Source organism: Amborella trichopoda, chromosome 4, assembly GCF_054954075.1.
Source record: "Amborella trichopoda isolate Santa Cruz 75 chromosome 4, AtrichopodaSantaCruz75HAP2 v2.0, whole genome shotgun sequence".
Taxonomy (NCBI): domain Eukaryota; kingdom Viridiplantae; phylum Streptophyta; class Magnoliopsida; order Amborellales; family Amborellaceae; genus Amborella; species Amborella trichopoda.
The window spans coordinates 8,585,519-8,600,213 of record NC_142339.1 but is presented as its reverse complement, the minus strand read 5'-3'; the positions used below and the strand labels follow the sequence as shown (position 1 = coordinate 8,600,213).

Below are 14,695 nucleotides of genomic sequence, written 5' to 3'. Positions count from 1 at the left end.
TATGTTTATGCGTGTTGAACTGCTCTGCATGCAATTACATTGTGTGTGCACATGAGAGAGAGAGAGAGAGAGATTGGTTTTATAGAATGCATATGATGGATCTGTTTGTGGGTACGTGCTCATGCTTGTCTTTTGGCCTTGCATCTCAAAATATCATCCAAATATGCCTTGCACCCCAAATTATCATCTGGCAAACATACAAGTTTTCAATTCAAGATAGGTCAGTCTAATCATATTATCCAGCATAAAGCATATAACTTATCAATTCAATAAAGTCAAATTAATCGTATCATCCTCTGGTGAAAATCATACAAGTTTTTGAATCAGGGAAGGTCAGCTTAATAGTGCAATGTGCAATGCTCTGACTGTCAACTAATCTTTACATTTGAAATCACTTAATCAAGAATATAACACCACCAAGATTAGAACCAAGCATTTTTTGGTTCAACAACAATAAATAATTCAGGTAAAAGAAGCTCCCCTGCTCTAAAACCATGGAATACCAGAAGGAAAATAAAACATGAAGTTGCTGGAACAAATTGCATTTCTATGACAAAATAAAATACGTCCCATCAGAGAAAAATACAATGTCTCTAACCTCAATTTACACTCCTTATTGAACAAAGGACAGTGTGCTTCAACTGTCCACTGTACATGGCAACATTGCAATGATACTTCACATCCATGGCACTCAAATAGGCACCCCCATCTGTGCATGTACTCGAGAATATATTGTAAAAGGAAAAATCAAAGAAAATGACCAACAAAAAAACCAAATTTTCCCCGAGTTCTCTTCTAAACACTTGAAAAATTAGAGGAACCATAGCCACTGCCCCGTGCCAAGTAGACATAAATTGGGAGAGTTGAGATCATACCACGGAACAGAACAAATACCCGAAACCATAAAAAAAATCAACATGCTTCTCTCTCACTGGAGGAAAATCAGCATACTCTTCCGTTCTCCCTTGAGGCTCCTCACATGATAACATTCTCTCACTTGAGGCTCTCGTAGAAGAGGATATACCCATGATCAGTGTTGCTTGAGTACTCCTGCGCAGACCCAAAGAAGGTCTGCACAGCTGATTCATCAATCATTTCCACATTTTCATCATCAAAAAACAGCCAGTGGTTATGGCTCTTCACAAGGCTCACATAGTGACCATGGTTGGGGCCTGAACCCACATGGACCACCACAGCGAATAGAGAGTATTCTGAATCTGCATCCTCGACTGTGTTGCTAAGCTTGAGCTCTAATGGGAAGACAACACGATAAGAAAGCTTCTTGTATCGCCCAAGCTGCTCAATGTATTTGAAGCGCTTAAGGTGGATAACAAGGATATGAGGTGGCTTCTTTATCTTCATTCTTTTCTGAGCTTCCTGTAGGCTGTATGAGATAGAAAACAGAAACCAATTGACAACTAGGAAAATATACCAGTCCAATGGACCATTGAAATGTATTCCAACCAACATTGACAGTCTATTCCGATTTATGGATGATTGAATATTATAATCCCACTACATGGTAAATCTCCACACATCATCTCTCAAAGGAAACACCATGCCAAGCTATCGCATCAATATCTACGATCAAACTGATGATTGGTGAAAAAAGCAGCAAACTAAGATGGACATAACATAAACCATGTTGAAAACCAAACCTCCTACTAATCATTATACATTCCTCTCATGTAAATGAGGATGTTTCACATCTGGATTATCTTCAAACCAGTTCGTTCCAATCTATTAATGAGATAGGCTTAGAAACAACTATATATCACGGCAAATTTGCAACTTATCTGGACCAAATGGGTGATTGAAAATGGAAAATATCATATCCAGATATCAAGCTCAGTGGACAAAATAATTGTTTTTTCTAAGGACGCAGTTAGCATGTGGCCAAGCCCACACATGTAGAAATGCGGGCTTGGCAATAAATCTATTTTTTAAATATAATTTGATCTTAATTTTAGAGAATACATGATCTTTAACATGGAGATCATTAATATGAAAAAAATAATAATAATAAAAATAAAAATAAATTGAAAACTAAAAATAATAATTATATTAAGAAAACATTTGGACCGTTAGTTACAACTGTTTTTAGATGGACCACTTATTTGCATCCATTTTGAGATGGATGCCTTATACTTCCAGACCGCATATTGTAGAAATGCAGTCCAGCCCGCATGAAACAATTGTTCTTTTTTTAATGGTCATACCAGTTTCAAAGGAAACAACCATGCTTTCCCTAAAAATTCCATCCACAACTTGTAGAACACTAGGAATTTGAGGGTAGATGGGGGATTTGTAAGGGATCTGACTATGGCGAGTGATTACAGCTAAGCAAACAAGGAAAGCTACAAGGGATTTTAATGAAGCTAAGCTTTTGTATCTGCCACACGCAAACCAAAAAACATCCTGGTAACCCTTCAATATTTTCAAAATAGTAGCGCACACAAACAAAACAACACACCAACAAATGGAAATTCCCATGAGCAAACTTAAAATCAAAGTTGGAAATCTATAACATTTCTTAAAAGGTTCCTATAGTTGGCTTAAAACAGTAAGTTGGCAGCTCTTCAACAATCCAGTGTCAAAAATGGATGTAGAGGCATGTTATTCCTCTTCTCGTCAATTATCTCAACAAAAAAAGGTTTTTCTGATTTATCTGTCCAAGTCTGTCCAATATATATCATACACTCTCTATACAAAATATGGGACAAATATCATCTAAATAAATTAAAGGAAACCAATAAACATAATTACAAACAGAGTTGCAGTGACATTGTTCATCTGGTGAACTCATTCGAGAAACAAGTAAAATCCTGTTCCGCCTTCACAAGAAGACAGATGTTCACATGTTTCCCTTTGCTATGTCCACAATTCTCCCTGGTAGTTCAACTTCACCCATGTATCCTCATGTTATTGCTAAAAATTCCGTGTGTTCGATTTTATTACACGCTTTAGATAAACATGCGAACCACATGTTTCCCAAATGTTTCACACATTTTCCGGTTATAATTCAGTCTTTTAACTGCATTTTCTATTTGCTTTTGTAATGTTTCATGTTTTTCTACAGCACCTAAACAATTCTGAAACTTTTTCCTCCCATTTCCTGTATACTTAATAAATCCTGAGAAAATCCAGAGAAGAATGCCCATATTCACGCCTTGAAGCAGAAAATGGTTTGTCTAGCATATTAAATATATACTCAATATGTTCAACTGCAAGACTAGATGATGATATGATATAAATGGTAAGGAGAAAACCTGCAACACTTGTCACAGAAGAATTTGTCTTCCGCGTTCAATGTCTCAGTAGAGCTGAAGTTTCGAAGACAGCTTGTAATGGAACTATTCTGTTCAATGTCAAGACTCAGGTCGAGAAACGTCTCATCTCTTGCGGTCACAGTCTCACATCTCAAGCATCGCGTTTCATTAGTCAGTATACCCTGAAAAGAACAAAAGAAAGCACACACTTTGGAGACTGTTAAACTTTAAAACCCATATTACATGAAGAATGAATGTTGCACCCAAGCTGGAGAGTTGAAGTAAGGAAATGGAGGAAAGACAAGTATGCAATATAAAGCCTGTGCATATGGAATCCACCCATTTCTTCTCAACGATAGACAGTGGAGGTTATCTGGAACCGTGGTGTGCTGTTTGAAGTGTCCACCATCCATTCTCAATGACCGAAGATGGAGATCAACCATACCCTGGTTCATCTCCACATCTGTAAGTGCAAATGGGCAGTGGATGTCCCAGATTAATCATACCCACATTAATCTAGTCTGACCCTCATTCAGCCATATCAGGAAAAAGGCTGCTCAGTCCAACATGCTTCTTGGTCTGCCATGCATAATGAAGCCTTACCTGAAAATTCTTATGAACCCAGGTGACCAGAGGTTCTTTCTGGACACCATTAGGTTGAAGACTACGGGGCCCATTGGCAGTTTTTTCAGATGGTGATGAAGTTTCTGGAGAAGCTTTTGCAGCATTAGATTCTTTTTCCAAAATATCAACCAGCTCGTTCAATAGAAAATTCAGGAATTCATGTGCATCCTACAAAGCAGAACCAAGAAAGGTTCATCTTAGGCAAAGAGAAAAGATATATAGAATAGCGGAAGAACCTCGAAAAAATCACAGCATTGCACCTGATGCATGTAACTGCGAAAAAGCTCGTTCTGTTTCTTCACTCTCTGGACAAAACGCTTTGGTGCAATAACACCCGTTTTCTTCTTCTGTGAGCATATCTACACATACCAATGCATCCACTCAATAAACCTCTGTTGCCAGTGTTCATCACTTGAAGAAAAAGTCTATGGCCCCTTACATAAGGACTTGCTTAAATGGACAAAACACAAAAAGGAAAATTAAAACTGTAAAAGAGAAGAAAAGCACACCCACAATTACCTAGCACCTCGTTCAGAGATTCTCCTAAACCCAGGCTTCTTTAAAGCATTGAGATTCAACTCAAACTAGAACAGCTGACACATTTTTGACTTGACTTAATTTTCTGCCTAAACCATATTTCACCGATCGAATTACAGTCATAATACAAAAGGCCTGATCAATTGACTACCCAATCATGTGAAATTCTAAGTCTATCATCATAGTAAGCATTGAAATAGAAGAGTAGAGGGCACAATGGCCAAAGTTTGTTATACACGTAGTACTTGATATAATCCAAGGAGCATGAACAAAATATTCGCATAAAGCAATAAAAAAGAATGGTGTGAAAGCGTGCGGTTCAATGTGGATGGGCTTCCTAGAGCTGCTGCTCAATAAAAGATGATTTTTCATTACTTTCATTGAAATTCCATATTCTTCTTTTATAGCCTAAAATCTATCCTAAAACTACTTATTATTCACCCAAAAAGGTAACTAGCATAAAAAATAGAAACCTAACTAACCTAAGATAACCCAAAGGGAAATAACAAGGTGTTCCTCTCTCTATGTCTATTTATATAACTGACCCAAACCCATGGGTCATATGTACAATGTAATCAGAAATCACTAATGGAGGCTAAGACCAATGTCATCTTCATGAACAGATTCTAGAGAGTTTTTTCTTGAAAATGTTAACTGCCAAGAGATTCTAGAGATCATTCTTTAGGACTTTCAAGTATTGAAAATTTAAAAGGGATGCCTCAAATGGCAAGTTGCGCTCGAAAGGGTTCCATAAAACACATGTTCCACGCATAGTGTAAGTAGAGAAGTAGACCAGCCATCCACCAGATGTCGCCCTCAATGGCCCAATGGAGATTAGATGCTGTTCTGCTCATGAATTTAAAGATCAAAACAATAGGTCATCCACATTGCCTAATTAGAAGAAATGGTGGACGGCACACAGGTATCCCATTTTTTATTTTTTATTATTTTAAAAAAAGGTGATCTGTACCTTTTATTTCCCCAATTGGCTAACATAGGTGCCACTAGCTCAACTTGGACATTTTGGGACTCATTCGCAGCTTTGTAACTCTGAGGACAAAACCCGTTGGTGTTTGTAGAAAGGAACCAAAGTGACACTCATAAAGAGCCAAACATATTCTGAAGATTGTTGAGATTTTTTATTGAAAAGAATGCATGTGAGAGCCAGAGAAACAATGGGAATGAGTAAACGGGAGAGCTTATGTTGTTAACACCCTCACGCTCACAGAATGTTAGCATCGAAAATACATTGCAACCCAAGTACAAGGTTGCTATAAAGGTCAACACAAAGATGGTCAGATGAACAGGGGGAAAAGGTAAAGCACAGAAATGCAAAATGCTTGCGTGCCATGAACAGAGCAACTTTTCTGAGTGCTGCCTTAGATCTCCCGCATTTCACACATAAGACATCATTTTGAGAAAAGAGAGGGAACTCTTATCCTTAAATCCAGAAAGAACGAAATGCAGAAGAATCAGAGTATGGTATGTGACAACAGACAACCATTCAAAGGAAAAGAGAGAGAGGGCAAGGGATGAAATGAAATGTGGAGAAGTAGCAAACAAGGAGAGCTGGGTAGGCTATAGAGTCAGAAGAACCTCTTCATTCTCAGTCAGTGCCAGAGTAAAAAACTCTCAGCAACAATCAATAAAGCCCAGGCAGGAGCTGTAAAAAACTCTCATACTTCAGTAGAGATTCAAGGGAATATTTTAATAATCATGGATGATATTTTACATGTTCCAAAGTTTCTCAATACAAATTGAGGCATGAGACAAAGCTCAAACTCATCACGGGGATTAATTGACGAAGGACAAAAATCACATAGTACACAAACCAGCAGGAAAAAATCCACCAGCATATCAGAAAAATCAATCTATGAAGTTCGCAAGGATCAGCCTAGCTTCCAGGTTTTCAATTCTTTAATGCACAGTCATTTTTCTTAGATGCAAAAGGATGGACATGGAAAGAGGGAAACCTATGTGGCATGGATTTTCAACCTAGGCTTTGCACTCGTGTCCGAGACATATGGACACAATTATGGTACACCATGGACATGGCTGGATTCTCCACAGAGAAGAAACCTGAAAAAAAAAACACATGTGGACAAGAAGAATCTGACAAGTCTTGAATCTTCTAATGTATGTGTTGGATTCTTCTACCAAAGTATCACATAATGTGATGTCATATCAACTTTTATTTTTCAATCTTGAGTTTTTCATTTATTAAATCCTAAACCAAACAAAGACAGGGGAAAGTGTCTCAAACCGCCTGTCGCGGCAATATCTACTAGATGCACCATTGTTAGATACTTAGTGATTTCCTCATCAGAGTTTGCTTGATCCTTGAATCTCCTTCTTGCCAAAATATTAAGTGAATAGGATTCCCTCCCTCCCTCCCTACCCCCCCTCCTCTCTCTCTCTCTCTCTCTCTCTCTCACACACACACACACACACACACACACACACACACACACACACACACACACACACACACACACACACACACACACACACAAACACCCACCCACACCCACACAAACACACATACACAGCCATGTTGCCAAATTCTACTAGGCTCAAACAGTCTGACAACCCAAACCCATGACTAAAACCACAACCAATACCCGCATCCATGCAACATATGGCAAATCCTTTCGTAAACTAAACCAGCCTCCCAATTCCACTAAATGTAGAACCAAAAATTTATTGCTTTTAAATCTCTCTACTAATTCTCTAAATTTAAACACAATTCCAATTTCTTAAAACTCAATCAGCAACTAGTATATCTGTTCAGATACTTATTAAAGTTTATAATGTCAGTTGATAGATTTGTAAAATTCAACCATTGAGAAAATAATTATAAATTATTTTCATATATATATATACAGAATTATTTTAGAATAACAAACTTTCTTCTATTATTTCTTTTCTATGCAAGTTAATAAAAAAGTGCAGGTACCCAAACCCCCATGAAAATAGTAGAACAAAAGGGTTCAACACCAAATTGGCTAAAACTCTGAGCATTTGGAAATGCATGCATTCAATCATTCCAAAAGGGTGCCCGCCTGACGTTAAACTCACCCAGAATCCTAAATTTCATGGAGGGCATTGGCCCTCTTTAGTATTGCACGCATCTTAGAGGAAGTTCCCTCCACCCCTCCCTCCCTCCCTCCCTTCCTCCATACATGTGTGTGTATGTGTCATTGGTTTTTTTTTTTTTTTTTGTGAAAATAATGTGTGTCATAGTTACCGGGAACGCCCATGTAGGGGTTTGCTTCCGCCCAGGAATCTCGATCCCACACTCCGAGTGACCAGATCTCGATTCTGGACGCTTCCTTGCATATTTGAATCTCTTACCCAGATTTATGGGAACTCGATTCCTATTATTTTGGGAACGAGTTCCCTAGTAAGTGGGATCCATATCCGCATGCCCAAGATCATGGCTCCAATATCATTCGGAACCACGATTCCATCATACCAAGAACCGAGTATCCTACACCATGGAAGCAAGCTACACCTACAAAGTTTATTTTATTCCTATATGGTATTCAGTTTTCCTCAAATTTTCTACGATGCACACATTTTGCAATGACACTTGTGTCCAATTTTAAAGAAAGGCAACTAGAGTAGGGACAAGATTGGAAGGAGGTTCAAAAGTTAGCCGTGTTGCAATTTTATTGTGAAGTGAGGTCACAATCAATACACTTCATTAAGATAAGAAGGATGTGTTACACAATCTGTTAATGGTGCATTTAACGGACATTGTACCAGTGCAGCAATCACATTTCCATCCAAATAGCGATATTCATGAACTCAAAAAACTCAAAAAAGGTAAGCACACACATGCTCACACATCCATTCACCAAATTCTTGCCATTAGCCCCAGAATGGTCATCCTAAAAGCAGTAGCATAGTTCCAGAATATACACTCCATGGAACTAGGACACATCATGCAAGAACATTGTTAATGATGCTGATCACCACCATCCCAAATGTACATGTAATGCCTCAATAACACATTATCATAGAACTTGATTGTTTCTAGTATCTCCAGTTTCAAACCATTCATAAATTATAGCAAGTTGGAAAAATGAAAATCAGGTTCATGACCCACAGAAATTAAATGCAATAAGCTTACATGACTATAATAAAAATCTACAATAGAAATTTACCTGAGAGAAAAGTTCAGCCAGGCAAGTCAGAAGGTTATCATCTGCATCTCCCTGAGTCTTGTTATTACCGTAGTATTCTAACAACTGCTCACGAAAAGGGACACAGAAATAAAGGGCCTGCACACACACATAAATTATTTCAAACAAAGAAAATGGCATGTCACTAGAGAAATTGGAAGCCACAGGACTTGTGATTGCTGGAAATATATTTCATAGTGTACACAGCACAGACATTCAATGTTAGTGCGTTAGAGAGAAACGGGCAGACTTATGAGACAAACGATTCTGATTAAGGCACAAAATGTCACAGATAAAGCATCCATGAATCCCATCACAGCAGGATCTCAAACAAATAAAGCACTTAAAACTTCAAAGGAACCATAAGGACAGCCACCAACCATTTCAAAATGCACTTTCACTAAATATAAATGAGTATAAATACCCTATGAGCAATTACAAATATCGTCTGCACGGCATCCAGAGATTTTTTATTTTTTTTAATTGGAAATGTCAGAGGCTTTCTTTATGATCCTAAGCATGACCAATTAGAAAAGAGGGAAATTTCTATGTGGCACCACAAACATAGAATCAATATGTGACTGGTGCTTCCCAACCATCTGATCTAAATGGATGGCTCACAAGAATATTGACCCTAAAATATTAGGAGTCCAGAGTGGAAGGGAACAAACCCGATGACCATTGGGGTATAGTAAGTAGGTTCAGAATGATTATTTTTCTGCTGGAAAGAAGCCCTCAGTCACCACCCTTATTTCCAGGGGACCAGGATGAATAATGGATTTGTAGGTCTAACAAACCTTGAAGATAAGTAAAAGGCCAATTATGAGGCTTTCCCTACTGGGTATCAGGTCATGCACAGGGATCAAGGACGTCAGTTAAAGGTTCAAATGTTTAGTCGAATCTTGTTGAAGTAAGGATGCAAGATAACCGTAGCTATTACAATTACTGCACATTAGAAGATGAATGGCATCCACCTCATGATTGTTTGGATAGGCTCTTAGCTTATTTTCATTTATTTTGTGCTGGCACTAACTTTATATTTCCCCACAGTTACAAACTGGTATTTTGCCCTTCTCATGTAGAAAAAATTTATTATGCATCCAATATAAGTGAAGAGGAAATGGGATTCAGAGTTAACAATTAACCATTCACAAAAATCTAAACTTGTGAAACTACTTAACTATATTCAAAATTTGTACAATGAAGTTCGATCAACAATGCATAGTGGGCGATAAATAATGCAAAAAGGAAAAAAAAAAAAAAACTAGTATGTAGAGATCAATTTAATGACATACGGCAGGTAATTTTTCTTTTGAAAGTTAACTCGGGATCCGGGGAGACTGGAACTCCAGATCACCTATTCCTAAAGTCTGTTCTCCTATACAGCCAGGCAACTAGATTTAAATCTAAACCAATTTGCCCAACAAAAATAGAAGTAAACCAAAATATGCTCAACACTTCTCCTTGCCCATTGCCCATGGAGATTACTTTCACTATTTGATCACATATTTCACTTGTGCAGGAAGATCTGAGTGACATTCTGACATTGCTGAATCTGTCCCCAAGGAAGGCGCAGCGCAGGGTCCCATCGGTAACAGATAGCAAATTTTTAGATTATAGTCCTCTCGTGAGGGTGCAGTCTTCCACTTATTTTGCAACAGCGGGAGTGACAGCCTACAGTTTTTGGTTACTGTGGGAAACTATATACCCTCTATTTTTGATAACTTACTATGTAGCAAGCACCCAAATATGGAATACTATTTTTTGACACTTTAAAAAAATACCTTCAAGATGAAACTTATACACAATACAAACACAAATTCACACTTTCAAAAGAACATATAATATATAAAAGAATTACACCACAACAAGTTCATGGAATGACAACAACCATCCAGCTGTATTACTGATTCTATGAACACATGATAACAATGCTCAAAGACTAAAAGAAGCACTTTCTATACAAACTACTCAGGGTGTAGACAGATGGAGGGGAATGAATTGAAACATTGATAGGAAATGAGCAACAAAGTTGAAGATTCCATCAAGGTTCTCAATAACCAAGGAAGATTTCAGTTTTTAAGACTAGGGGCGGCAAACCAGTCAGGTTGACCTGCGAGATCGAACTGGGTCCAAGTCCAACTCCAGGGGTTGGACCCTATGGGCTGGGTACTGGTCCAAATGACTTGGAGCTGACCGGGGTCAGGTCTAGATTAGCCTTCAATCCTATTAGGTTTGGCTAGGGTTAATCCGACCCGGTACACCATCATTGTTGTCATCTGAACCTTATCCCAGCTATTTGGGGTTGGCTACACAAATCATGTGCTGCCATTCGACTCTATCAAGGGCATTGGATCAGGATTCATGAAATGGAAATGTGGCAAAAAATTTATGCTCGCTGCCAACCTAGCACAACCCTCCTCCTTTCTCTGGGCTTGAGACCTACATGACCAACTTAGGACCGACCATGACCTGACCCGGTATATATAAGTAGAAAATATATAACTATATAAATTAAATAACATTCACTATATATTATAAAGTATATAAATTTTCTTTTCTTTATTTCTAGACCCAGACCCGACACGACCTCGGACTAGGTTCAAGTTGAACCGGACCCGGCCCCACCCATTGCCACCCCTATTTAAAACTTTAGCTTATTGCATATGAAAAGAAAAAGTCAAGAAGAACAAGATTGGGAAGTAAAAGAAAAGATGCCAAAGCACATGTGAATAACAAAAATGTACCCCACTTGGTCACTACACTAATAGATATATCCATCTACGACTACAAACGGTAAAGTGTCAATGCGTATAATACACAGTCAAAGCCATTTAAAAAACGATCACTCCTTTTAACTAACAGAAATATCTAAGAGCAACCAAAATTCTTTTTGGGTGTGTCAGTGAGGAGAGGGCCCCTACCCTTTGTAGGAATTGAGCCTAGAACGTAGCGTTGCAAATCGTCAAGCAGTAACCAATTAAGCCCGGGCTCTTTTCTTAAGACTAACCAAAATTGCTAGCTATTAATGGTAAAATAATCAAAATTTGACAACAATGTCACTCCAACACCAATAAGAATAATAGACCTAACATTTAAATAACAGAAATATCTATAAACAACCAATATTGCTAGCTATTCAAGGTACAATAATAAAAATCCGACAACAATGTGACACCCGCACAAATAATAATAATAGATGTATCTCCTCAATGAGATAGTTGGTGCAGGGATAAATGAGGAAAATGCACCCAGATATCAATAGTAAATGTTGTCCAGTCTGATTTTCTTCAAGGTTCTCAAGAATCAAGGGAAGAGTTCAGTGTAGAGTTACATTAACTGTATTTTGTCCACACACTTATATTTTCGTCTTCCTTTCCAGCGACACTAGGTATTATCAAAACCTGCTCATAGTTGATTGAGTTCAGACTATCTACCCAAGGACATTGAAGTTTAATGCTTATGCTTAATTTTACTTTGCTTTGGATGCTTGTACAATAAAAGCATCACCTAGAGTACAAATCTCCTCAACTCTTCGACACGCTCGTGATTAATGTATAAGGACCTGATAAAAATGCCTCCATTTTTTGGTCTGTTTACCCTTAAGTAATAAAAAAAGGACAAATTAATTTGGACCGCTTTGTTCAACCAGTTATATGGTCAAACTGGTCAATTCAAAATGGTGAGCATTTTAACCCATTCAAATAAACAAAGCATCACAATACAAAAGTTTTTCCTACTATTATTATTATTTTTATTTATTTTTAAATAGATCCACTAAACCCTACTAAAAAAGAACTCCTCCTTTTTATGCAGAGGAAGGTAGGCTACCCTACACTTAAAAATCAAATAAGAGATTTGACCAAGTCATCATTTACCATTTCCTGAATCTTGTTACCACAGTAAAAGAAACTTTTTTTGTTTTTTGTACATCAATTTTGACTGAATGTTGACATTACATAGTAAAAGAAAAAATAGAAATTTGTACGCATGAAACCTGGTAAACGAACAAGAATTCTAGGGTTTCAATTTTAACATCCGCAGAACTGATTCTTCCCATAGCCATTAAACCAATCCAAGTGAAATAGAGCAAAACTTGAATTGAAACAAGATAAATACCATGTTCATCACAAAATTACAACCCTAAACAAATTATCATCATTGTCAAAGCCTTTTCCCAACTAATTGGGGTTGGCACAAGAATCTTGGGCCGCCATTCTGCTCTATTAAGGAACCCTAAACAAATCAAAACACTAAAATAAAACCATCTAAACCATAAAAATTTTCTACCAAAAACAGACGCTCTGTAAGATATATATCTATCAGAATCTACATAAAATGACACTGTTGGCCAAATTATATTGTGGATGCAAAGCAAACAAAAGGAACACAGCAACCGATTATCAAAACAACCATTCAAAGATGAAGGATACAAATTAGGGAAAGATAATTAAACGAACCAAAAAAAATGAAGAAAATGATAACCAAGGGGAAAACCATTAACCTGTAAAACGCTGTTGCAGTAGCAGGTATTACCAAAGTTCTCTAGACCAAAGTAACGCTCGCCTTCAGGGAATTGGTCACCCAAGGCCTTCTCAAGCTTCGAACCAGCGGCTCCCATGACCATGCCCTACTCCTAATCACGCATTCAGCCTCTAATTAATTAGGAGGCATGCTCTGATTCTTCCATGAAAACAAAACAACTGGCTAAAAGTCGTGAAAAAACAGCGCATAAATCCGATAGAAAGAAAGATAGATAGATGGAGAGAGAGAGAGAGAGAGTATAAGGAAATTTTCAGGAGAGAGAAGGTAGAGTTTCAGAGAGAAGGATTTGCGAGTGTGATCTGCCCTTGTTTCAGAGGAGAGAGAGAGAGAGATGGGTCCGTTTTCGATCGAGTATAGTGCAGTTGTTGCACAACAAGCGGCTCACGCGTGGAAACGGAATATAAATAGGAAAAAATATGTAAACCTGGATCCAAATTTCTATAGGGTCAGTTTGTATAAGCCTATAAGGTGTCCACCTTATACTATTGAAGTAAGGTCTCGCTCAAAACTATACCGAAAATGCATCAGTTTTGATACCGCAAAGATTTGCGATGATAAAAAATTATATTATTTCTTTTAATTTTGAAATTTAAAGTTTTAAAGATGATAATTGATTATGCAGATCTATAAACATTTGAAAATCTTGAAAATAAATGATCCAGATAATGTGTTAAAAAGTGAACTATTTTAAAAATTTAAAATTTTTTATTTTTTTAAAAATAATTATTAATATTAAAGTCTACATTTTAAAAAAAAAATATTATTGATATTGAAATCCATATGATCGATTTGATGGTTTTCAGGCATGTAAGTAACACTCTCCATTGATTTTTTAGGTGCCCCATACTTATCCAGTATGAGGTTGACACCTATCTCTTTATTTCATAATGGCCTTGGGTCTGGACCCGAAAGTCCAAACGGGATTTACAATGTAGAGAACTTTCGTGGATGACGAGTGTGCCTCCGTCATGGGATGAACAAGATGAGAGTGGCATGGGCTGGACGCCCACAACCCTAAATAGTTAGAGCCAGGGCTAGCCCAATGTCCAAGCTGTGACACTATAGGCCCAGGTGCCCTAGCCTCGCCAGGTAGAACTGGCCCCTAAAAATTAAGGCCTAGGTCACAAAATATGGCTTGAGGATCCGGTTGGGCAGATAAGATCTAGGGCAAAACAAGGGTTGGCTTAGTTTGGCTTGGTCGAGCCCTTAGTTCTTGATATTCATATATGAGCAATGATTTCATGCGACCGTTATATAGTAATATGATGCAACAACCTTAAAAAACTATATTATGGCCATTTATTTGATCTAAAATTTTAAATATACAATTTTTTTATTTTAATAAATTATTACAAAAAAAAAAAATTTGAAAAAACAATTTAAAAAGTATTTTTTTAGCCCAATTACCCTAAGCTGTTCATTTTGCTGAGATGTTTAGATCTAAGCCTTAGAAGGATTTTTTTCATTTTCAAATTTTTTGGATGGCTTTATTATCATTAGATGAACAATGTTAAAAAAAGAAAAAACTGATTT

General features: G+C 37.3%; 1 protein-coding gene across 1 annotated transcript; it reads right to left on the bottom strand.

Annotated features, from left to right (window-relative positions):
- Positions 1-526: 526 nt before the first annotated feature.
- Positions 527-13,487, bottom strand: LOC18442872 (ubiquitin carboxyl-terminal hydrolase 3). Its single transcript, XM_006853081.4, has 6 exons — positions 13,122-13,487; positions 8,600-8,716; positions 4,154-4,252; positions 3,873-4,061; positions 3,270-3,451; positions 527-1,384 (listed from the first exon to the last, which is right to left on the bottom strand). Exons 1-6 carry the CDS (start codon positions 13,242-13,244, stop codon positions 994-996), a joined length of 1,101 nt encoding a protein of 366 aa, XP_006853143.2. The 5' UTR covers positions 13,245-13,487; the 3' UTR covers positions 527-993.
- Between the last annotated feature and the right edge of the window lie 1,208 nt (positions 13,488-14,695).